A 26,890-nucleotide genomic window follows, 5' to 3' on the forward strand; every position below is an offset into this window, starting at 1 on the left:
AATGGCTTAATGACCTGAATACTTTAAATTGTCCTCTCAGTTTATCCAAATCCACAAAGTCCCTTGGCTTCTTCCTGGACAACATGTCAAAGGAGCACTGTACGCACTAAAAAACATTAAGAAATTTAAACCTTTCATTCCTGCCGATGATTTCAAGAATGTGGTGCAATCTTTGGATCTTTCTAAACTAGACTATGGTAATGCCATGATCACGGGGATGCCGAAAACTCTCCCCCCCCCCCACCACTTAGATCAGTTCTTAACTTGGCAGCCTTCCTCATTTCAGATATCAAACGTTTTGAAAACATCACTCCTGCCCTCAAGACCCTCAGCTGGCTTCCCAGTGAAGGAAGATGTACTTACAAGACTGCCTGCATCATCCACAAAGTACTGCACTCACACACTCTCAACTACCTAGAAAACAAACTGATGAAAACGGGGACGATCAGACCTTTGAGAAGCTCTAACCCACTTTTACTCATACCTCCTTTAAATTAAGATCATTCTACCCTCAGTAAGTGAAATATTCAAAATACCTTTTGCCCTTCTGCCTTTGGGCTATACCAGTTGATAAAGGCCCTCTCCCTCGTTATAAGCACTTGCCTGAGGCTTGGGCCTATACCTCGGTTTCAGGGCCTTTAACCACCAGTATAGCTTTCGGCAGTGAACTATAGTATAAATTCTCAATTTGTCGGTTTTATTCCCCAAAATGTTCTGGGGGACGAGGATACTGCCCCCCCCCCCCCAAAAAAAACACACCTCGACCCCTTCTCCCAAACTCCCATAATCCAAATCAGCTTCACTCAGGGTAATCTACGGCTGGCATTTCCACCCTTTAAAATGTCATCGGCTTTCACAAATGCACCCCTGCCCCTTTCAGTGTTCGTTGTTGCAATGATGGCACTTTGCAGCTTCAGATTTGGAGGGCAGTTGGATCTCTCCCCCCCCCCCCCCCCCCCAAAAAAAACAGGGTTCAATTTCTGAATTTGCTGCCTTCGCTTGTAACCCTGCCTCATGAATAATCGATCAAGCAGTATAGGTGTGAATGTTCTGTATACCACTATTGCACTGTGCAAGCTTGGCACATAGTTCACGGTGCAAGCAACTCGCCAGGTCGGATCACGGACGATGTGCAATTATAGCTCTGTAGTGCGACTCGGCTCATAGTGCACCTGGGACATACAGTGTAAATGTTCTGAATAGACGACATCAGAACAGGGGTAGGTCTCTAACCAGTGCCCCATATATCATTCAGATGGCTCTGGAAGGACAGCTGTTCCAACAGGAACTGACCCACAAGTGGCTTCCTGGCTTTCCCACTCTTGCAAGCAAAGGAGCCGTGAGGACCACTACACCGTGCGTTTTGGAAACTGAGATTTTGGAGGGGCTCCTGCTTCAAACTTCGAGATCATAAGCATCACTACAATTTCACCGAAAAAAAACAACTCGACAGGGTTAAGGTATCAACAGTGACGTGAAGTAAGGGGGCCCAACATTGAATGCACATGTTGTAGGTCGCTGCAGGAAACGGGAGTATGACTTTTAATGGTAGAGGACTTCTTATTTTCTTTAAAGCACTCCACATTGTTGAGACTGCAGGAGTTACAGGTTGTTGAAAAAAAGATAAAGAAAAAGTGCTGTCCATGCACTTGGATGTAGAGCTACTGCTTCCTGCTAAATTGTGATTTCGACATGATGGGAAGACTTCTATTTACTGATACTGAAGATGGTCAGACGTTTCTTAAACAGAGGAAAGGCTGTAATGGGGATTCAGCTGCTGAAGCTTGATCTGAATTACTTTTTTTGTTCAGTGTTACTGCTGGGTTTTCTAAAAACAAATGTCCCATACATAGCAGAAGAATAACAACAAAGAGGCTGCAATGTTATATAGCTCTCCCAAATTTGGTAAGTTTGTGATGCACGCATTACATTTATTTTGAATTTATTACTGTACTCCTTCTCCCTCTAGCCTGCAAACTGGGGCCAGACCTTCACTGGATGCCTGGAGCCACCGAGGCAAGGCACTTATTTTATTCGGCCATGTTCCAACAATACCCAGTGCACTTGTGTTTGGCATTCTACTTTGCGCATTTTGGAGTGGATACCTACTCCTATTACTCGGATGTCACACACTGTGGTTTGCTATTGCATCAATAGACATTGTTTTAATGAATAAATAAGGGGATACCATGGCATATACAATTAATGCTTTTTTCTCTCTGAGAATTGTGAAGAGTAGGCTTTTGCTATTCGGTCCCTGATGACCAAGAGAAGATTTCTGAAGTGCATGCTTGCTATTAGAATTCCCACCCCTAAGCACTTTGTCTAGACTTATATTTCACCCGAAAGCATTTATCATATTTTTGGGAGTATTTGAGGCAAGTTAAAAACAGCTGACTAGCTCTCTCAATGCAGTACTAAACCTTGAAATTGAAAAAAAAACTAAAAAAGAAGTCAACGTTGGGATGTATTAAAGAAGTATATTAAAACAACTATTTATTAATGTTGCCTAGATATTAAAATGCCATAAAGAAGTGGAAAATAATTATTACCCAAGAATAGTACGGACTCATACTGGCATGGTTACGTATGCGATTTTAGTTATGTAGTGCTAGTTATTAAGAACTAAATGATACATTATGTATGGCATGTGTGTTAAACTGCTTATAATGAACAAATGTGATGAGAGATTCTGAATAGATTCTTCTGCAGCGTTTTTTTGTTTTAGAGAAGTTTTCCGTGTGTTTTAAGCTGGACAACAAAACCAAAGAAACCACGCAGGCTCCACACTAAGATGCATACACGTTTTCAAACCCCGGTAGTGTATGGGAGCTCTTCACTACAGGCTAGACGCCCAATCCCATCCCATTCCAAGACAAGCCATGCACTAGTCACACAATATCACGTCATATGCAAGCATCGCCCTCGCATCTACCTGTCGTGGGGCGTGACGAGCTTCGGTGGGTTCTTCAGGTACTGCTTGAATCGCAGCTCGAAGGCTTGTCCGATGGTGCTGATTACATCCTGAGCCAGGCCCTCCTGACACTCCAAAATATGGCATGCTGAAAACAGACGACGAACATCTTCATGAAAGGGAGCACCCAATACTCGTCCAATTCCAAACACATTTTATTACATTTTGTTCTTCCCGCTGTCTCTTTAAAATCAAACACCAGTGGCCCCAATTTAAACCCTTTTACTTCTCCCAACACCTAGGAAACGTGGGGTAGCCAAAGCTCTTTAGGACTGCAAAGGCACTAAAAACCAGGAAGGCTTGTGCTCTCTAAACACTTCTTCCCACCAGACAATGTACATCAGACATCCACCTTTCCTCCGTTCTAAGTAGCCCCATTTTAGGAGTACAAATTAGGAGAATGTCCCCAGCTAGCGGTTGTCGAACCCCTGAGCTCATCACTCATTAACGCACCTCTTTGATTCACTGGATCTTTGGCAACATAGGCGACATATTCAGCAGTGTCCTACATGATGAAACAGAAAAATAACATTTAATGCAGGGCTGGTAGAAAGAAGACTTTTCTTCCACAGCGTGGCTAAGGGAATAGGTTGGAAATTGCTAGTATAGACATTATGAAAGTCAAACCGTGAACGACTGTCCAGTGAATGACTGGAATACCAATATTTGGATATAAACACAACTCCCACATTTAAGACAAATTACCCCATGAAACCAGCAGCCTGACATCTCCTACAGCCCAATACATGCACCTAGGCCTAATTCGTGGAGTTTTGCTACATGGAACTTCGGGAAGTTACAAAAACACTCCGCGAAGTTCAGCGAGTGGCGGAGTGCATGGAGAACTGCAGTTTGTGCTGGTATTCCTGCCGCTCAGGTAGAAATTTTACCCGAGCAGCAAGATCCCACACTGGAGGAAAAGTACAGACTTGATGGTCCTCCGGCTGTCTTCTAAGACGTAGGAAGATCAAAAGGGCCCGGGAGTCTTTATCACAAGGAAACTGGCAGACTGCCTGAACCTGGTAGTCTTCGTCTGAATGCAAAAGACCTGTGGGTCCTACTCTTGGAAGTGTTCAGACAGGATGGATCTCCAGGGTCTTAACCCTTTTGAATGACTACAAACCCAAATTGTATGCTCGTCACTGAAATGCTATTAAAACTAGTTTTGTCACAAATTATTTAATTTGATTAACTATTCTCCTTTTTACTTACTGAGCTTCTGCTACTAAATCTCAGCCTGAATCACTGCTGTTTTTGCTTGGGGACATTACACATTTCCTCGACCTACCATCAGGACTTTGATGGTATGTTACCATGGGTAGAGGTCTGATGGCTAATATGTGATGTGTGTCCCTAGAGATCATCCTTGCGTTCACCTGCAGCCAGCGTACAGCAATCGCCATCAGCAGCTGCAAGTATTGTAGCTATTGGTCAGCTATAAACTCCTTAAGCCCACAATTAGTATCACTATATCAGACACAGAAGACCTTTATACTCCACAGCACACAACCAGTGTTGGGCTCAAGCAGAGGAAGAACAACCATGCTCGCCTTATAGAACCAACATTATCTCCGCAGATACAAAACTGAGGAATAGAGAGCAATCCATCCACCATCTTGAAACAATGAAATTAACCATTGGGTCACACGGGTATGTAAAGGCAGCATTAAATAAATCCAGGCAGTCTTGCTACAGCTTAGAAGTTTTCTATGCACAGCTCTGGTGCAGATTTCAGTGAGATACTAAAGGATTTTAGACTATTTACAAATCCAAAATATACAAACTTCTCTAAAGTTCCAGAATGTAAGATTAACAAGAAAATCTACAGATTACCGAGCAGACCAACGTGATGGCCAAGAGGCAAATACCAGAAGCAAACCGGTCATCAGCTATCTGCACAGTAGCTTGGAGAACTGGTTGAACGGTACCCCAGTTGTGGTGTTCAGGATTACACTTTATTTTGATAACTTAGTACTAAGGCCTATTTTCACAGGTAGTGCCAGGCAGACCCGAGTACTGAACTTTTAACTGAACATTTAATCACATTTGTTTGCTGGTGCCGGTGAGAAACCACAATCAGAGTGATCATTCTTTAAAGGCAAATGGTGTACTTACCGGGTCACCTCCTGAGGCAAAGGAGATGGACTGCATATGGTGGTTTGCAATGATCTGTCAAAGAACACACAGAATAAAAAAGTATGACTTGCAAATTCTCAAATTTAAGAAAAGGGAGTGGAGAAGAAAACAGTAAATGCATTGAGAGGGGACAACTCATGTGACCATATGGAAATCAATTTGGGAGAAATCACACACAAAATGTATAAAAAACACTCTATGCAAAGGCGGTGGATTTATGAGCCAACAAGTGGTCTAGGCTTACATGGAAAGTGCACATACCGAAGAATAAATGTGGAGTCCGAGCTTATAGGTCTACACCGAAGCAGAGAGACCAGTTTGAATTACAGCAGGGTCCACTCATCCCTCTAAAGTCATTAAAACAGATACCACAGAGTTCGATGAATGAGAATATGTATACAAGATGAAGGCTTAAGAGACCGGCAAAGCTGCAGGAGGCCAGATTTGTTGTTTCACCCAAACTTCCTGCCCTCCCTCCACACAACCACCACCGCGGCTCACCTGCTTGCAGTCAGAGGCCATAAGATTGAGGCTACTTGTGGAGATGGTGAGCGTGATTGGCATCCCGGCAAACTTCAGGTTACTCTTCCCCAGGATAGACGTGAGCGAGCGTCCGCAGGTCTAGGAGGAAAGCAATCGTGTGAGTCAGAGAAGAAAAGGAGAGAGAAAACTTGACCGTGTTCGACAGAAGATGGAGAAGAAGGTGAAAAAGCACAGGACGAAATACAGGAGGACTGGAGAATGGAGAAAAAGAGAAACCAAACACTTTTACAGTATAGAGAGTTGAAAAGATGAACCACGCAGGATTAAAGTTAACAAGGTTTTGAGGGAACACAAGCACAACACTCACAGATGGCACTGGGGATAAGGGTGGTAGGATCAATACAGACGGGAAAGAAGGAAGGATGAATTCAGATTGGAGGATAAAAAAAAAGGAAACACCTCTGCTGGTTGAGAGGGGAGCTGAAAGATGAAGGGATAAAAACAGAACCTGAAGGGTGGAAGGAAGGCAGTGACTGAAGGTCTACAAGAACACCAAAACCGAACGCCTGTACATCCAACAGAAAAAAAGTCATTTCCCATAGATATTTGGCTTGACGACCTCATTGCATTAAACTGCAAACTTTCCATCTCCAACTCTGTCAAATCTCTGGGGATTACACTTGGAAAAACCAGTCTCCCTTGCAAACAAACTACCAAAAGCTGGACAAAACAGTCTACTCCTAATTGAGCCCTAGTTTAAGAAACAACAATCTTGCATTCGCTCCTTCTCTAGGAACGCTCCCAGAAATCTCGAACTCACTGCCTCAGAATTTATGTGACGATCACTCATTCCCTCATTTCTGGAAGAAATGTATACTTCTGTTTCTCAAATACTTAACCCCCCCCCCAAAAAAAACCTCTGATTGGCCTGATGCTCCTACCCCACACCCTCCATGTAAATTTGAGCACCACTACCTCTGGGAAAAACTGTCTCTACTCTCCCACCCTTGTAACACCCTACCATAAATATCTCTGAACTATATCATTTACAAATCCTTTGTCCATCGTATACTTCTTTTATATATGGTTACCATGTATTTTTATTTACTCTTTATGTAACTCATGCAATTGCGGTTAGATCTTTTACATATACTACTGTCTATTATATACGTCTTTTCACACCATTCCTATGAATTTTTATTTACTCTCTATGTAACTCCAGTAACTGCTGCTGTGCTAACTCAGTAAAGCGCTCTGATACCTTCGGGTCAAGTTTGCACTATACAAAACACCATACATAAATACATTTGTTAGAAAAACACATGCGGGAAGAGGATCTACAGAATGCTAGAAAGGCATCATGAGGACCAGTGTGTAGCAATCAAGGGAACAGAAAGAAGAACTAATGTGGTTTGAAAGGGCAGACCGAGTCCGTGCACAATCAAGGGGCCAAGCTGAGGGGCTTTTAGGGGAGAGGCAGAGAGAATCATTATGAAAGGTGGAGGGCAAGAACAAAAAAAGGCCGGTACTGGACGAAAGGGCACTGAGGGGGAAGTGATCTGGGTTTAATCCATCATCATTCTTTAGCGCCCTCCACCACCCCAGTTCAAACCTATGCAAATCAGCCTGACCCGGTTCCTCATGGCTCTTTGGTATTGCTTTGTCCTCCCTAAGTTGGCAGGGTATGCTCAGACGTGAGTCCCTTGCTCACTTGGCCACTGGATTCAAGATAGCCTGGCTGATAAGGGTTATGAACCCGAAACCGGTCCCAGGATGCTTGTTTCCGGTCCAGGGAAGACAGGCACAGGGTCAGACTGATTTGCATATGACCATGTCTGAACTGGGGTGGTGGAGTGAGCTAAAGAATGAAGATGGATTAAACCCAGATCAGTTGACTGGGGGTGAGTGTTTTATTTGCTCAAACGCTTCGTCCATCATCCCCTTTGATATCACTTTGTTCGCCCCTAAGTTGGCAGGGTATGCTCGGACGTGAGTCCCTTGCTCACTTTGCCACTGGATTCAAGATAGCCTGGCTGATGAGCGTTATGAACCCGAAACCGGTCCCAGGATGCTCGTTTCCGGTCCAGGGAAGACATGGCTTGGCAGTTCGGGCTGGACTGTTCCCATGAGGCACAGGGTCAGACTGATTTGCATATGGCCAGGTCTGAACTGGTGTGGTGGAGTGAGCTAAAGAATGATGATGGATTAAACCCAGATCAGTTGACTGGGGGGAAGTGTTTGATGTGCTCAAACGCTTCGTCCATCATCCCCTATGGTATCGCCATGAAAACTAAGTCAGCCTGGTACCAGCACTGCGTACTGTAGAAAGCCACTGATCCTCCCAGAAACTGCTATTCACGCCCTCATACTCTCACATCTGGATGGTGGAAACACCCTGCTCTACCACCTCGCAGACAATGCTGGTCTGCCTAAGGGTATCCTGCATTTTGGACCTAAAGAAATATGATCATATTACCAACATCCTGATGGAACTCCACTGCACCCCTTGCTGGAACATACCATCTTCAATAGTAGCTGTATAATTTACCAAAACATTGTGAACTACACCCCCAACTAGCAGGCTGACAGTTCACCAGCTCTAGTAGTTTTCAGCACACCTTCTGCCAGGGCAACATGAGTCTGGAGACCAAGAAACGTAAAAAAAAAACAAAAAACACAACCGTGCTTTTCCATCTATGCACCAAGATCTAGAACAACAGCTCACTAAACAACCAGGACCTAGCAAAACCGGGTCCAATTCAGTAAAGAGTTCATCATGACAAACTAGTAGTCACAAACCAGCTACCTCTCCAATCATTTCATAACTGTACCCAAACCTTTGATCTTTTTACAGCGCTCCATTACCTTTGGTTAGGTTTGCACTATACTCTATAGAGATAATACATACATACAGGGCTCGAGTCGGGGGGTACCACCGGGGGGGGACGCCATTCCCCCTGCCAAACAGCTGGACTTCACTCTTTGGTCTCTCTGGGACGAGGAGCTCAGCACCTTTCGTGACGTCACTTCCTGTTGTGTGGGGGGGGGGGGGGGGGGGGGGGGGGGGGGACGCTTCCGGTGACAGCATCCCCCCCACTTCTTTTTTTACGACTTGTGCCCTGCATACATACATACATGCTATAATACAGCACTCCAAAGCATGGGTGTAGTGCCAAAGGCCTTCAGATGGCATCCTTGTACTCACAGGAGGCTGAGATCACTGAAGGAGTAGAAATAACGAGATAAAGGAAGAGCGTGAAAGATAGGATGGTGTCACCCAGGAGCGGCCCATGTAGAGAAGTGTGGTGGGGTGGGGGAGGAGTCGACAGACGAGGGACAAGAAAAGAAAAAAAAAAAAAGGAAAAACTACTTACCTTGCACTTGCTCCATCGTTAAGTTGGTGAAGCAACAAGTGCACGGTAAGTGGTTTCCTTTTATTTCTGTCTGTCAACCCTCCCCTCCCCTCCTCCTCTCACGCTCTTACCTGCATGGGCAACTCCTGGTATCACTACATCCACATTGTAGGAGGTAGCCAAGGCGAGCGTTGGCCAGGCAACCTATGAAAGGATCATGTAATGATGGCCAATTGCCCTGTGACAGGAACTACTGGAAGGGGCAAAACACAAAGGCCATCGATCTAGAACCTTGAGATACAGAACAGGAGAAACAGGTTCTGTAAATAGTTCAAGGTCGAGAGCAAAGAGACCAACGGCGAGTCTATTGATGAACAACACTTTTTTCTGTTGCATCTAGCTTCAAATGGAGCAACGGTGAGCACATTTAATATCTTGAATATAAAGGGTAAAAGGACACAAGGGGGAGAGGGTGAGCATACGAATGGCTGGTGGAAAGTAATCAATATAGGAAGTCAGAGCAGGCTACAAATTAGCAACATGCTGTTGATATTCATATAAAAAATGGGGGGAAAACCTGAACCAGTACAGTACGGTTTTGGCGTTAGAGAGGAAACAGAACTGTATTAACCCCTTGGCTGCGGCGGTAATTCCGCTGGAGTGCTACGGGGAGGGGGGCCGTGCGGCGCTCCCATGCTTGTGACGAAACCGCTCTGTCACGAGCCTCGGGCGCGCTGTGCTTGTGACAGAGGGGTTCCGTCACGGCCCTGCCAGCTCAATGGAATGCTCAGCAAAGGCGTGAAATCGCTACCGTGCCGGCCGGGCCGTGACGGAACCACTCAGTCATTAGCACAGCCCGTCCGTGGATGGTGACGGAGTGGTTCCGTCACCAGCATAGAAGGGGTTAAAAAACAACCACCGGAAAAGCTTCAGAATAGCAAGTTTGACATAGAACTAAAGAGGGAAATAGAAAAATGTGTGTTTAATGAGCAAGGAAGGAGATTAGCCACTTGACATCTCAATTCCAAAACCCCATGCAACAGGCGACTTGAGCAGGTGTGAGGGTGTGAAATAAAACAAGAAGATTGTGAAGTACCGAGCACTGGATCAAGAATAGTCGTGGCGGTGGGAGGGATGTGGGATAATTACCTCCACAGCTGTAAGCACGGGGTCACAGCAGGTACCAAGGGAAGAATTACCTAAATAAACAGCTGGAACTTGCAGAGTGTTGATTCAAAGAGGAGAGTTACCCTTAGTGTGATATGGGTATTGGGTCCAGATTGACTGCAAGGGAAGAAATACCCTCTCTTTCGGGCATTATGACCCCCACATTGGCTTGCAGCTGTCAGATATCCTTCAGAAGAAAAATCAGATCTAAATGCAAAAAATCGTGGCTTGACATAAACTCTGCCTGGGAAAAGATCATTAATGTTGCAATCAACTAAAGTAGTGTTTTTTAACCTATGGTCTGGGGACCCCTGTGGGCCTGCGATGCCTACTCAGGGTTGCCACGGCTGCTTAAATAATGAAATACTATCAACAGATAAATAAAGTGCATGTAAATAAAAAGATCAAAACATAAAATTGAAACTTTAAAGACGTTCCATAACGTGGAAGACGTTTGAAATTGGAGACTAAAAATGAACTTGGTATCCCCAGTGCAAGTGCATCAAACAGTATAGCATGGACAACAAGAGTCAATTGAATTAATACTACCTGCAACCTTCCCATTAAAATTAAATGTATACTGGTTTGGGAATTGAAGAAAATATTTTATTTGTATATTCAGATCACTGAAACTGCTTAGGCTGTGGGCTTAGATTCCAACAATGAACCAGTGTGTGGGGGGGGGGGGGGGGGGGGGGGGGGTCCCTGGATTCCAACAATGAACCAGTGGGGGGGTCCCAGGATTCTAGCAATGGCTCTGTGGGGGTTCCCAAATTTCAATAAGGATTCAGTGAGTTCCTGGGTTCCAGTAATGATTAAGGGGGTGTCTAATATTCAATGCTGTACGGCATGTGGTAACGCTGACCACCTGATTTCCGAAGTCCCATTAAAAACGTTTTTTTTCTCCATAGCTACCTATAACAATAATATGCCCAATCTCCTATCTCCCTTAATTCACCAGCACAAAAATATACTAAAAAAACACTCAATCATAAAAACCACAGCGCATCATGAACAGTCGTCATTACCCAGCATGGACTACAGAACTAGGTGCCGCATTAACGCTGGGTTAGGAAAAGAGCTACTGACCTTCCCGACAGGCCCCGCAGTCTGCTACTCACTTGTCTGGTAAATCCCAGGCCTACTGGATGGGGTGAGCACGCAACAGATAACAAGCCATGGGACACGCCAGCTGGAATCCAATATCGAGACTCTCGAGACACAAATTTTCCAGATGGACTCAGCACTGTTGGCGATAGTGGTGACAACTTCTCGGCTGGCCTTCACTACCAACCTGATCACCTCCACCTGGAATGAATCTTGCTTACATTGTGGAAGAGTGGTAACGGAGTCATGACAGGTACTCTACTACCCATTAAGGACTACACCTACAAGACAAACCGGCGTCTGCTTAGGTTAATGCAGGAGGCATTTGGTTGACAGATGTTCAAATACTGGAGTACCACATGCTGTCCTATTGCCACTGAATATACACAAGCACGTGGTCGCCGCTGTGTAAAACAGCTCTCGGCATTCCTAGCACCTTCACTCATGACCTGGACAAATTACAAACTACAATGCCTATTAATCTGGGCCAGCACTTCAATACGGCAAGTAATGACACTTGTTATGAAGGCACCTCCTGCGGCAGCAAATTACATTGAAAGGTTAGAAAATGGTTAATTTGTGGATCACGTCAGTTCCTTAAAAGGGCAGGTACTGTCGGGTATTGAGTACCTGCACTTCTTTATTTTGAGAGGGAGTACCTGCACTTCTCGGCAGAGGTGCGATGCTTGTAAGTGGAGTACCAGCACTTATCAGAATCAAGTAGGTCCTCCGGTATAGGGTACCTGCACCTCTACTTTTCCATTTTAAGCACTGGAGCACACCATAGGCAAAATGGTGGACTCCCAAACACCATCGACTCCTTCCACGCAACAAACACACGCACTTAAAAACAAGCATTCATGGCCCGATCGATAATCAATCGACCAAGGCTAGTATCCCTCCGACCTGCAAAAAAGCGCTGATAAAAGAGCGTTATACACAACAAGCAAGAACACTGACTGAACTGATCTATCCAAGTAACTCGGTCCCCCACACCAGTAAGAGCGGGGACCCCATGCCCCGCCCCCCGCACTGGGACAAGCCCCCCAGGCCCTGCTTCCCGGAAGGCTCGGCCCCACCCTGCAGTCACAGGCCCTCCGTCCCCTTCCTTCCTCTAATTAAATCCCTGCTCTGGCGCGGCCTGCTCGGTGCGCCGCCCCGGCTGCCAGGAGAGGCCATTTTATTAGCAGGCCGATCCATTACCGCTCATTAGCCGGGGCCGGGGGGGAGATGTCAGGGCCGCTTAGTGTCAGCCGGGCGCACGTAGCGCCCACAGGCTGCAGACACGAGGCGCACGGAGGGCGGAACAGAGCCATCGATCGCGCGCGGCTTTATTAATCTAATCCCCATCGCACGAGGGCGGGGATGGGGGCGCACCCGATGCAACCACTGGGGTGGCACCGGGGTTCAGACAACAGCGGAATGAATGCAACTACCCCGCCCGTCATCGAGTAAAAGGTAATAATAACCGCGAGGCGTGTACATTTGCAAACAGGATAAGGGAGGGGGCTCTCGTTAAGGCACAAGGGCTCAATTCGTAAACAAAACAAATTAACAAATAAGTGATGCGGCCCAATTTTTTTTTTTTATAAGAGGCCCGTGCCTATCTCTTCCTGTTTCTTTAACTCACTTTTGCCGGTGCTTTCTCATTCCTGCTTTCTCGCCCCTTTTCACTGTTTTCTTTCACCTAGCTCTGTGTAAAAGTAGGGTGATGAAGAAGCCCCGCCCCAAACGAGCACTGGCAAAGCCAATGAGTCTCATCCTAAGGACCTATTTAGCTTTGCTAATGCTTTTTGGCGATGCTGTACAGCAATGGCAAGATGCCACCCAGCATAGCCCCCCCCCCCCCCCAAAAAAAACACCACAGAAAGTGCGATTTTGCAGCTGTGTATAGCTTGAGCGAGACAGCAACACGGAGCACAGGAGCTGGTATTTAGCGGTAGGGAAGCACATAAAGGAGACAGCTGGAAAATGAGTGCACTCCTGTAGTGATTACAGAAAAAGAAAAGCAGTAAATGGACAGAGGCCAGCCAATAAAAGAGACAGTAAAGAGGTTATGCTCCTGGGGAGGGACAAACAAGAAGAACAGACTGGGACAAGGAAAACCATCAAATAAGAAAAAACAGACAATAACGCCAACCAATGGTAAGTAGTGGGCGGGCCACAAGCCTCTATGTGTTCTTGATAAGTCCACAAAAGGGGTCAGATGTGCCTACAACTGTGCACAAAATACTGGCCGCAATTTGCAGACCGTATTTTTTAGACCAGTGTGGTAATTTGCAAAGCAAACTATGAGCTAATAGGTCGATTTGCTAATTACTGATTCAAAGTGGGACGCTTTTGGACATCTCATGAACATTAGTGAGGTAAGTCATTAATTGTGAGCCACTAGGAACCGCATCCATCACAGGGATGGTGGCCTGGGGAGATCAGCAGACTTGTCGGATTGTTTAAAAAAAAAAAATCTTTAAATGCAACCTGGTTTCATTAAACAACAAGCATTTACAATGCAATGGTTTCGCCTTTGGAAAAGTTAGAGCTATTGGCATTGTAAATGACAAAATGTGTATTTATGTGTTGGTTTTGAAAACAGATCAATAAATGGCATTGTCACTTACATTGCCATTAGCTTAATCTCTCGCAAATGTGAGAACTATTGTACCCTACGGACGAGCTCAGCAGACAGCAATTACTACCACACACACCCACCCAGAGCCACACACACACACCCAGAGCCACACACACACACACACCCAGAGCCAGCCACGCACACACCCAGAGCCAGCCACACACACCCAGAGCCAGCCACACACACCCAGAGCCAGCCACACACACCCAGAGCCACACACACACACACCCACCCAGAGCCCCACACACACACAGAGCCACACACACACACACACACACACACACACACAGACTGCCATAGTGTACAAGCTATTACGCCTGCAGAACGCAATGCGGTCTGCCTGTATCTTGCTGCCTATATCTTGTCTGACTTTTTTAACCTTCACATATTTTGTGTGCTATGAAAATCGAGAATTTAGCTGAGCAATTAGCATTTCGGTCACTTTAAGGTGGCAACAGGGCACCCTCGCTCTGTCCCATCAGCCCAGCCACTTCTAGAAAGTTATCCCAGGTATTTTTATTTCCTGCACCCCTGTCGCGCCGCCCCTGGCACCCTCGGGTCTCCGCACCTTCCAGAAAGGTCGAGCTGCATGTCAACAATAAACACACGTCCCAGGCCTGCCAGTCCGACCAATGCTTCGCCCCTGGACGCCTTTAAATCTATATTTGTGCATCAACAGGCCCCAGCACGGCGCCACTGCACAAGCACCGACCCTCGGAGCAGATTCTGCCTTGCACCCCAGTGCCGCACTTTTATCCACCTCGGAAGGATGAAAGGCTGCGCTGACTGCAAGCTAAAGACCAACCCCTCACTCATCAGAGAAAATGGTCCTCACACTGACATTTAAAGGGGGACCCATCTGGAAGTGCCAGGCTGCCAGAAAGGCTAGTCCAACACAGGGTATTGCTTCTTTTTTCATTCCAGCTCATTCCTCCACCCTGCACTTCCTCTCTTTCTAGCTCACCTTGGCAGGTGTTCAAAGTGGGCAGGGCACGTCTAACGATGGGAAGGGGTTCGAAGGATAAAGAGATCCTTGCATTAAGGCTGCTCATGGGGCATGCTGAGCGAGTACTGTACGAATATTCCCCAGGGCGGCGCTACAACTGTGATGCTGTAGGCAGTTCACAGCCAGGTCTTAATGTTCATAAAAACATTACCAAAGGGTAGAACAACAAACAAGGATCATAGACCGAGTGATTACACAACTGCAGACGGGATCCGCACTTTAGTTTTTTGGGCACCGCATCATAAGTCAAAACCCCTGAGCATGGGCCTGTGCGCCCTCCTCTGCACCCGTGTGCGCAGGCTGCACTGGCACGGTCCTTACGGTGCTGTGTTGGTTTTCAATAAATAAGTGCACTCTCCACACAAATAAATGGACAAAGATGGCAGACGCTAGAGTGTAATGTCCTCATCAGAAGCCTGTGGCGTCACTCTAGAGAGAGGGGCCAGATGGGGCCTGTGCCCAGCTCGGTTTGTCCGGGCTCCCCATTGTGCCCCACCTCCTCAGCTGCAACCTGTACCAGGAGGAGCCCCAGAAAAACGCAAACAGATGATGCACCATGTCCAATACAACAATTTGTCTGCTGCCTTTCACTGCAAAGCAGTGTTTGCTTAAAGTCTTTAAACTTGACTTGGTATGTCAGTTCATATCCACCACTTTCATCTGTGGCCCAATGTGTGCCACCCCCTAAAATTCACTTTTGGAGACGCCACTACTGCGCCCAGGCAGAAAATCCGCTCCACGAAAGCACGTGCTTTGTAAAGAAGAGATGCAAAACCGCGTTCTGCTAAGAGATTTGCACGACGGGTAATGATACATTTTAGAAGCAATGAGGGCAGGCATCGCTTTCTATATGTCGGCGCCGTGCTGCTGCAGGTCGCTGATCACTTGAGGTGAAAGCCCCACACGACACGTGACCATCAAGCTAACAGACATCCAGCGCGAGGCAATATTTATGTACACTGTGAAAGTGCTCACACAGAGAAATAAACAAATGTGCGAAAACAGGTTTAGTCACTTTGAAAGCTTAAAGATGCTGTTTACCTTACCAATGTACACAGACTAATGGCGGCTGGCGACCCCGAATTAAGTTAACATTCCATTGGGTTTGCAAGGAAAAAATCTGTTGGGTGACACTCGCCACCCATGATAAATATTTGAAAGGAAAGCAAAACGTTCCTCTCAAATTGGCAGCAATCTCCAAAGGAAGTACTGGGGTTTAACGAGGTCTCTGGATTTGCCATCAGCCGTCGCCAACGGCAACCAGTTTTCAAGGGTGATGAGATCTTGGGCAAATCCTCAGTATTTTGGGGCATGGCACGGAATCCAGAATGCTGCGGCCTTCTAAATGAAGGAAGGAACAGAATCTCTGCTCACAAAGTGGAATTTTTTAAGACGAATGAAGACTCCAATTAAAACGCACTTGTGGAAGAAAGGAGCAGATGCACGAACTGCTGCCTTCAGCACTTTGAGCGCGTGCAAGGCAGGGCGGCATGGGGTTTAAACTGCTTAAAGCATTCCAAGGTCCTCCTTGTGAGGGCTGATGGATAGTCAAGATATTACGAGAATGCCAAAAGATAGCATCCGGGAGAATTGGAATTGCACAATGTTTGTATATTTTAGTTGACACGTAAAAAACGAAAAAACACAAGACAAATGGATTGAGAGGGTAGATCGAACAAGCATTGAGCACGGGCACACGGACAGCGGGAGGGGGGGGGCGGGAACGGGCAAACGGACAGCAGGAGGGGGGCGGGTTAACGGCACGAACATAATAATGTCCTGACCTGTACAAACAAGCTACTGCCCGGCCGCCATCTTCAGAGAAACGACGAGAACAAACCTTGACGACCCAAAAAAAAAAAAAAACCCGCCCACCGCCGCATGACGATTTCGAAAGGGGCGGAAAGCCTAAAATTTGCAGGAACGCCCCCGAATCTGCTCTCAGGATGACGAGCAGATGTCTGTTCCAATGGCTAGCCTCCATTTATGGAGCTAGCCAATGGAAACAGAGGCGGGGACCAAAGCCACTCTACTCTTATAAGGTTTTCCATGTAGCTGCGCAGTGCACAGCACGCTAGTCGAAACCTAAAAACAGGATGTGCTTGAAAAAAAGTTTGTTTGAAAACGGGTTACCACCCTTTTGAGGTGTGGGTAAAATATTAGTTTTGCAACCGCATTCCGGTCACAAAAGCCTAATGCATAAGACTAAGATTATTGAATTTGGAAGGTATGTCCTAAATGTGCCCTTTCCAAATACCGAATCAGTATTAGATAGTAAACCCAAATTGCGATTTGGTAATATCTATCCGAATCACAAGTTGGGTTAGATACATAGTAAAAAAAACTTTTTGAGTTTGAAAATGGTCGGATTCTGTGAATCGGGCAGTTTACGACTGCAAAACGATTCATACATCTGGACCTGGGTCATTTACAAACAGACAGCTTGCACTGTTGGGTAGACTCAACATAGAAATGTGTTGCTGTCCATCCACCACCTGCTTTTCACCCACAAAAAAAAAAAAAAGGTGGGCAGGTGAGACCATTGCCTGCATCACCTAAAAATGATTTATCAGACCATCCACTGATCTGCAAGACATTTTCATCTCACGCCACTCTCCTTGCGTGATTTTCCTAAGGAGGTTATGCGCACATGATGTGCTCATACAGACATGCTAAAAGTATTTCATATTAACGCACATTTTCTTCAAAAGATAAAAACATGTCCCTTCCTTGCCCACAACTGGTATGCATTTGGCCCCTCGTACTCTGTGGCGCAAGAGTCAATGCTCCTCCTATATACTATTGATAACAGATGCCAGCCAACCGACGCAAGACAGATTCCTTGCTACACTGCTTTTCCAGTTCCTAGGCAGATAACCCCCGAGTTAGGGGTGCCACCTGGCATGTTTTTACAGGCTTGACCAGCATTTTATTGTCCTGGCTGGTACAAAAATTTCAGGGGAGGGGGGGGGGGGAGGAGGGGGGGGGGGGGGGGGAGAAATCACCTAAAGACGGTATTTCTTTCCCCTTATCAATATGCCCGTTAACCCCTCCCATGCCACGGTTGCGCTGTGCTCATGACTAGCTGAGCTCGTCATAACTCGCCCGACGCTCACACGCAGGTATAATTCCCCTACTGTGCTGAGCGTTCTAAAGAAACAGGCGTGGTCGTGACGAGCTCAGCTCGTCATGAGCACAGCGCCACTGTGCTGCATGATGAGCCAAGCACGTCATGAGCACCGGGGAGCTGTGCATGCCCCCCCCCAGCACAGCGGGGGAATTACCCCCGAGGCCAAGGGGTTAAACAGTACATGTAAGAAGTAAACATTTTAAAATGTCCTTATGAGCCCTGACTGGTAATTAAAGTAAAGAAAGAGACAGGCCATGTCAGAAATTAACACGGCCGACTTCATATAAAGTACTAAAGAATCATATCCAGGCCTTTGCAGAATGTTTAAACGTGATCAGATGTCTGGTATTTTTCTCTGGGGAAGGTGGCAAGCCTACCTGAGTCCACTTCGGTCTTAATGAGTGTTTAGGGATGGATTACACTGATATGCCAGTTCAATTACTCTGTGTGGGAACCTTGGTTAGGAGGGGACCATAGAGATCGAGGTATTTTTGGGGCACTTTCATGCAATTTAGGAGTGCAGGAATAAGAACGGCATAGCTGGTAAGAGAAAGAGGAATATAGGAACATTTTCAACATGAATCCAATTTGCCATTTTCTAAATTTGTATTCGAAGGCATGTGTAGTTATATGAACACAATTGCGCCTGTAAAACATCAGCTCCTGGGGGGTTATAAAATATTTATAGTTAAGAAGCCACTCCCTTTTACTGAGACTTGGCTGCACAGGCCAGAATGTACTCTCTTTGAGGAATTTGTACCCTTGGCAAACAAGCGCAGGCAAAAGTTACTTAACAAAACAATATCCCAACCATGGGCATTGCTGGAAGAAATATATGTACAATGTGAAAGTGAGAGCATCGCGGGCGAGGCAGGTCTGTCTTTTATAACCAAGGGCAGAATTTTTGCAACAACATTTGCAGACTAGTGCAGACTCTGGTTGTAACAACACAGTGCAAACAAGTCCACTGGGATATATATTGGAAGACAGAGTCATTCGATGGTGCTGTGGCCTGGGAGGGGCAGGGTGTGTGATAAATCTAATACCAAACTTCCACAATTAAGGATTAAGGGGCGGGGCTGTTGATCGGCAGTGTCCATTTGTTGTGGTCAGTGCTTGATTTGTAAAGAAATAAGTGCCAGGGTCCTCATCAGGAGCCCCTCAACTTGCACCACCCATTGCCCTTGCCATCGCAGCGAAGGACAGAACCAACACAACTACTGACCATCACACTCCTACAAGTGTGACAATTCAGACTATTCCGGGCCCCCTAAGCTACAAGAATGGCTTAAGCGGCAGGCATTACCAATTTGTAATGTATATTAAATTAATAAAGAAATGTTGTTACACTCATCTGTATATTTCATAGACAACGCTACGATGTGACAGACGGTCATAAGCTCCGGTGTTGAAAATTAAGCACCGGAAACCACTGGCTCAAATTAAGGACTGGTTGTGGTAAAGTTAACTTTGGTGTATTTCAACCTCCTTTACCGCTTATGCTACGCCCACAAGTTCCAGGAAAAACAATGTTATTTTTCTCCATTTCATACCGAGTTATACGAGCAGAAGCATGCGTATAAGACTGGCAGTAACCAATCCCCTCACCACCACCACACCCTTAAATTTGGTCTGAATAGTTTCGTCCTATTTGCTAAACAGTTTCTAACAATTTCGACCACTCCTAAACAGGACACTCTTTTGGCTAAAAATTGGCTACTCTGCCATGTAGCAGATACATGTTTAATGTGGGATTCTTTCAAGCCTTCCGCCTAAGAAGCAACAGTGTTGATTTGGCCCCCAAAGACATTCCTGTAGTATGACCCAGGACTCACCTTTCTTCTGCGCAGAGCACCCTTGGCGCCAGGTACCGCCTCACACACCAGACTGATGGCTTCCCTAATATTGGAGACACAAGATGGCACATGAGAGGCTTGCATCCATCCATGTAAATTCAACATTCAGCCTGACCCACCACCCCTTACAAGGGAGTAGCCAGGCAATTTAAATACCCCCCACTTGAAACATACCTATAATCAGAGCGAGCATGAGAAGTGAGCAAATGCGACCTTCCTAAGAAGAGTTCCTTTCACCCCCTACCTATTCTTTCACCCTCATTCCATTTATCCATCCATCTGTCCATACTATCACCTTTACATGTGGGGGTCCTTTTCACAGAGGCAAGGAAAATGCCAACCTGAACTCAGCAAATCCACTCCCAGGGCTGGGACCACACCCCAAACTGCTGCACACATCCATTTAATTTAGAATCCCCTTCTAGTATTAGGGTGTCCAGCGTTTGACCAAGCAGGCCAAAACCACGCCGTATTGTCAGGAAACTTGCATGCAATAAATTGACATAGAATGAATCTGAATGACAATTGGTTAAATATTCAGTTATGTTCCAGAAAACAAAATAGGGTATTGGTTCAACGTTGGATACCCTTGTTTCGGTACATAAGGCTGTCAAACAGCCTGAATGGAAATATATTTGAGGCAAGATATAACGTGTATTTGTAAAGCGCACGTTAACCCAGAAGGGTATCCTGGTGCTGAATAACAGATGTTTATTGTTACCCAACTCAATGGCATCCATGATTCAAACACTTAACAAAAAAAGGCAAAGATGAAGGGCGAGATGGCTTTTCCACTGTACATTACCCAACGTTTTAAAACGCACACATTTTCAAATATGCAGAATACGTGGATTATCTCGCGGAAAGGAAAGTATACGCCCCACAAAACTGTTACGCGGCTTATTTGATTTATTTAAAAATGTAACCGACCACATAACTTGCCAAGACGCGGCTACGTGAGAAGTGTACAACAGACGTGAAAAGGAATACATCATACAAATAACATTTCTTTTAAAATTTGAAATCTAATAATCATGGGTGAAAGGGTAATGGAAGCTTGATTGTGGACATTCCTTGAAAGGATGGCCCTCTCAGAGGCTGGCATGGCTGCAGCACAGCCAGATGGAGAACCTACTCTTAAATAAAATGGGCACTTCTGTCCGCCAACGTATGGAAATGCCAAGGTCTACTCCAAGCCTTAAAAAAATAAAAATAACTAGATTTCTTTTTTGGGGGAGGGGGAGATAGGGGTGAACAAATACCACCATACTGCTGTGCATCCAGAGAATTTGCAAATCAACAGGTCAAGAAAACTTAGCATATAGAACACTAGGCCTGAAGGGAATCTTCAATTAGCCAAGAGCCAAGGTCTAGGATTCTATCAACCTGAACTTTAGAGGACTTTCTCGCCCGCAAGAAAAAGTACTGCGCAGCGTGAAATGTAAAAATATACCCAAGCTGCATGGCAGGGGCTAGGCTTCATACATTACAGAGGGAGGGAGATGGGCACTGAAAGACATAAATACATAGCAGTACGGAGTGGGTGGGATTTGAATTTGTATGCAAGGGTTAGGTGGGAAGCATTAAGTTTGTGGGCACGCCCACCTTTTTGTGTTGTACTGGATTACCTTGTGAAATATTTTCGTATTAAAGACTATTGAACCTTAAAAAGTTCCATCTCCCTAAAATAAAAATGGTGTAGTGGGTACTTAAGAGTCCTATGCCCATCACTCAGTTAAACTTTCACACAGTCTCAGGTTCCAGGCTCTCTTGCTATATATATAGGTCACGAGTATGCGCCATGAATCCCAGAATACACACTGAGCCGTGGGTTGATCGAGACCATCGGAGAGGTCTTAAGATTCTCCTTTCCACTTGATCCAGCTAGGAGGGAGTAGAATGTGTTACATTTACATAACGTCTCCAGGTGCACTCTCTCGTGAGGTTTAGATGCAAAAAAAAAAAACACCCCCAAAACAAGCATTGGCAAAGCCAACAGGTTCTACCAATGTAGATTTTTAATGCTGTACAAAATCAGTAAAAATGCCGATGCTAAGTAGAATAAACAAAAGGAAAAAAAAAACTGCTGCGTCACTTTGTAGGTGCTGCTGCATCATTTTGTAGGCGAGTGCATGTGTTGTAACACAGCTGCCATCTAGGATCGTTTAATAAAAATATGAAAATGTAGTAACACAAAAGCACCCTTAACCATAAAGCGGAATGGGCGGAAGCAATTTGCTGGCTGATCTGCAACCACCCACTCCAAAAAAGAGCTAAAATTAATATTTACAAAGGTGTATTGGGGAAAAAGAGGGAGGAAATGGAGGAGCGGGTCTGGCTAGACGGGAAGAAGGTAAAAAAATGCATAGGATAGGGAGTAACTCACAGGTGAAGGGAAAAGCACACAGGCGAGAGCAACACGGTGCATGGGGGAAAAGGACATGGATGAGAGAGCAATACAGAGTGTGTGGATGAGACGCACATGAGGGAGACAGCTGGAAAACACATGCACTGTCATGAAGTGTTTAAGTAGAAAGAAAAAAGTAGTTCCCAAAAAGGGAGTAGTTGATGGACACAAGTAAAGAGGATATAGTCCAATGGAAAGAAACAAGATGAACAAGAGGATATCATCCTCTGCAGGTGGGGTTTGAACAAGACAGTCATTACGCCGTCATTCTTCTATGGAATCAAACCTTAGTCATGGTGGAGGACACAGGTGGAAATTCAACGAGCACCTTCAAATTCTCTGGAAGCTCAACTACCATGAGCACAAGCCAAAAGACACATGTAAACATAAGAATGACTGCTGGCTCAACACCAGTGGTTCACTGATCTGTACTAGTGCATACCTCAGGTACTTGGTCAAGCAAAAATGTGTTCTGGGCTAAAAAGCTTTATATTTGCATAAATTGTATGTACTGGAGGCAAGAATTGGCCTTCTTATTGTATTGTAATTGTACTGATGTAGTGCTTTCTACCTCATATGAGGCGTCAAAGCGTTTGTTCGGCCGAGTAGTACGCTACTCTGGAACCCATAAATAATTAGTGGTGAATTAGTATAGTGAAATATTGAACTAATTTGAGTGGTGGATATGTTAGTCAGTTATTTGGATTGAGAAAGATAGTGGGGGATAGAAGAGGGAAAAAGGTTTGTATTTATACAGCGCTTTGTACCCCATATGAGGTGTTGAAGCACTTTTTCGGTGAAAGGTTGGAAAGATTAAAAAACTTTTTGTTTGTGTTGGAGCTCGTTGCAGTAGGAGGAGGCTTGGGATTAGTAAAAGGGAGGTGGAAGAGTCAGAGGGAAGGATTGAGAAAAGCTTGTTTTGGGAGATAAGAATAGTAAAAGAGGTATGAGATGATGCAAGGAGGGGTAGAGGAGGGAAGAGTCTAGAAAGGGTTATTTTGGGGATCATAGTAGTGCTGTTGGGTTTGGGATGAATGAGAGAGTGGAGGTAGAGGATATACTGATAGAGGTATAGGGTGAGAAATAGGGTAGTGCATTGGAAATAGTAGTAGACCGAGGTTTGAGATCAGTCAGAGTTGAGGTAGAGGATATTTTGAAAGCAGTATAGGGTGAGAAATAGGGTAGTGCACTGGGTATGCTGGATTAGAAGAAAAGTAATACATATATAGACACATAAGTACATGGAAGGTATAGAGATTCATAAAGGAAGGTGGTATATGTAGATTAAAGATGCATTAAATAAACACTGGCTTTCAAATGTTGTATTTAACATTCAATATATATTTGCAATTCAATAGTGAAGCAATTGTAGATAAATAGTTATGATAAAAGATTCTCATTTATGTAGTCACTTATATACATGTTAAAAACATAGAAGAATGTAACTATCAGTAATATGTATATTTGTGAAGCAGTACTAATGAATATCTATTTTTTTAAAACAGTTATTCTACATGTTTATACAAAGCAATACACATATATAGTTACATATCTATAGTACAAAAACAATGCTTATGTACAATAGGATTTGCTGTACATTTCTGTTTGCGTATGGTGGTTATGTGGGGAAGAGCCCATTCTGGAGTAGTTTTTTGATGACAAGGTGGTTATCTGTGGATTTTATGTGGGGGGGGGGGGGGGGGGGGGGGAAGAGTTGATAGTTTGGCTGCTTGAACAGAGAAGGATGTGCCACCCATGTTTTTTTTTCTTGTATCTTGGGATTTTGAGGCGAGGTGCCGCTCTAGAGCAGAGGTATCCATGTTGAATGTGTTTGGTAATTTTATTCCTGATAAAGAGTGGTTCTGTTCCATGTATCGCTTTGTGTGCGATACAAAGCAGCTTGAACATGGATCTTCTGGCAACCGGTAACCAAAGGCAGGCTTTCAAGGCAGGGGAGATGTGGTCTTGAGGTTTTATATGTAAGAGTAGTCGGGCAGCAGAGTTCGGAATCCGTTGCAGTCTTTTCATGGTCGTTTAAAGGTGATCCGTGGTACAGGCTATTGGTGTATTCAAGTTTGGACAGAACAAGGGAGATGGAAGCTTGGACCTTGTGTGGAAATCCTAGATATGGAAATATTTGTAGCAGTTTTTATAGTACCAAAGCTTGATCTTGCTAGTTTGTCCACTTGGGCATTCATCGATAGCTTGAAGTCGACGGTCATTCTGAGGTTTCTTACTTCCTTCGATATTTTAGGCGGTGTTCCCAGACCATTAGGCCACATGGCGAGCGAGTCATAATGTTTCCAAATTGCCACACCAGAGTTTTTCCATTTTGGAAGCATTCAATTTGAGATGGCTCCACGTTATCCATTGATTCCACAGCTCTGAGGCAACTGAAAATTGGCGAGTTTCCAATGTCTTTGGGGCATTCCAGTTGAAGGAGTATTTGGTGTCATCTGCATAGTTCTAGCACCTGAGGTGAAATTGATCAGAGCTGTTAATGACTTTATGTAGATGTTGACGAGCATGGGCAAAATGAGAGCCTTGACGGACCCCTGCTTTTGTGAAGCACGTTTTGGACGAGAAAGTGGAATATGGATGACATTAGTTATGTTGTGAAGGTAGGAGGCGATCCAGTCTAGAGCAGTCCCCTCTATGCCGGCTTCCTAGAGTCTTTGAATCAGTGTCAACCATGTCACAGGCAGCCGAGAGGTCTAGGAGCAACCCTGTTGTGGTCAAATGTGTTCTTCAGGTCATCCCAGATGGCAAGGAGGGCAGATTCTGTGCCTCTTTCTGGACGAAATCCTGTTTGGAAGTCTGAGAGTATAGCATTATCTTAAATGAATTGTGACATCTGGGCGAACGCTGCTCTTTCTTTCAGTTTGCCCAGGAAAGGTCCATTATCAATCAGTCTGTAGTTGTCGAAGTTCAGCGGGTCCAAGTTTTTTTTCTGCAGTAATGGGCGTATGCATGACTATTTGAGTTCTTCTGGAAATATTCCGTCAGTTAAGGAGTTGTTGATGACTCTTCGTACTGGAGTGGCAGCAGAGGTTGTTAGAAGAATGGTCTTGAAGGTTTGCTTTGGACATGGGTCAGAAGGGCTGCCAGCAGGCCTACTTGCCTTGAACAGGTCGTTAAATTCATCGCGTGAAATGTGTTGGAAGGAACGGAGAGGCTGGGTTGGAATATTCTTGGATTGTTGTTTTGTAAAAGGGTCAGTGGTGGTGTTTTGTGTTTGTTTTTAAGTATGAGACGAATTTGTCTGCTTTGTCAGTGCAATCAGTTGGTCTGTGAAATCTTGAGTAACGAGATGAGCTCCTTCTGGGCAATTTGGTTTACGGAATTAATTGAGAATTTTATATTTGCACATTTAGCATTTTGAATTCTGTCTGAATAGTATTTTTTCTTCGATTTTTTGATAGCAGACTTGTATAATCTGTACATTGTTTTGTAGGTGAAGTTTGTCTTGAATGGTGTTGGTTTTGAGCCAGGCATGTTGCTGCTTTCTAATTTGTTGTCTTATCACTTTTATCTCTGTATTTCTCCAAGGTACTTGTTTTCTTTTGTTCTATTGTATGGATTTTAGTGGTATCATGATATCAAAAGTTTCCTGTAGCCACTCATAGGTATTGAACAGAATTTATTGTTTCTCGATCTGTAATAGATGTTAGTTGTGTTTCCAAGTGTTCCAGATTGAGTTTATGTTGTAATTGTACTATCCACTATATATTGAGGTCTGGTAGACTAGAGATTGCTTTAAGCTGAATCACTGGCCTTATGTAATGCAAAAAACATTTTTTTTAAATCACGAATCAAATACTTGCATACATACGAGAGGCTTCAGTTCAGACCTCTTCATCTATTGGTCTGCTTGCTTGTCTTTCACATTCTGCTTCCATCCACCCAAGCATACAGCATGCAACAATGGTTTTATTCGCCCACTTCAGGCATTGGCTCTCCTGCACCTTTAGTGACTGCATTTTACTTGGCACATATGCACATCTGCCTCAAAAGAAGCACACTTCAGTGCAGGTGCAGAGATTAAAAATGCATTTTGCCATATTTTCTTTTACTTCATTATGCTTTTTTAAAAAAAACGTATTTTGGTGTGTTTAAAGTAGGTTTTCAGGTTACACCAATGTAAAGCCAATATTACAGTTCTATTGCGCCAAAATGAATCACATTTTCCTGCAATGTGCATTAAAACTACATTTTAAAGCTGATCAAAGCAAACCTGCATGCAAGAAAACTGCTCCTTTAAAGCTATATGCAATGGTAATGGTTCTTCTTTTTTCTCTTTGCTTATACAAGCAATAAAAAAATGCACATGCTTGGCAAGGTTAGACATCATGGCTTGTGAAGTAATTGCAGAAAGTTATGTAAATGGATTGCTAAGTATTTCTTTGAAGGATACAGGAAATACCACCTGTATGTTTTGGAGAGATTTGAACAGGAGGGAACGGACTGCAAGTATAAACATTTATCTAGTGTAGAGGCTTGAAGATTTTCCAGTGGCAAATTAATTTACCAGCAACCTACACTAAATTTCCTGGCTGCCCACTGGAAAAATGACCATATGGTTTTAAAACCCACAAGCGTAGAGACATTGAAGAGCAATCCATGCAGTGCTGTTAAGTGTCTC

The 26,890-nt window shown here is 44.7% G+C and overlaps 1 protein-coding gene across 5 annotated transcripts in view; it reads right to left on the bottom strand.

The window, feature by feature from the left end:
* Positions 1-26,890, bottom strand: part of SHC1 (SHC adaptor protein 1) — a 131,856-nt gene that overhangs the window by 13,512 nt on the left and 91,454 nt on the right. For all 5 annotated transcript variants that reach the window (XM_086947365.1, XM_086947363.1, XM_086947364.1 and 2 more), the window contains 5 exons: positions 19,821-19,884; positions 5,612-5,731; positions 5,090-5,143; positions 3,428-3,479; positions 2,936-3,062 (listed from right to left, as the gene is read on the bottom strand). In XM_086947365.1, coding sequence (XP_086803491.1) covers positions 2,936-3,062; positions 3,428-3,479; positions 5,090-5,143; positions 5,612-5,731; positions 19,821-19,884 — 417 coding nt within the window. The remainder of the gene's footprint in view (positions 1-2,935; positions 3,063-3,427; positions 3,480-5,089; positions 5,144-5,611; positions 5,732-19,820; positions 19,885-26,890) is intronic.

The sequence above is a fragment of the Lissotriton vulgaris genome, chromosome 12 (assembly GCF_964263255.1).
Source record: "Lissotriton vulgaris chromosome 12, aLisVul1.2, whole genome shotgun sequence".
Taxonomy (NCBI): Eukaryota; Metazoa; Chordata; class Amphibia; order Caudata; family Salamandridae; genus Lissotriton; species Lissotriton vulgaris.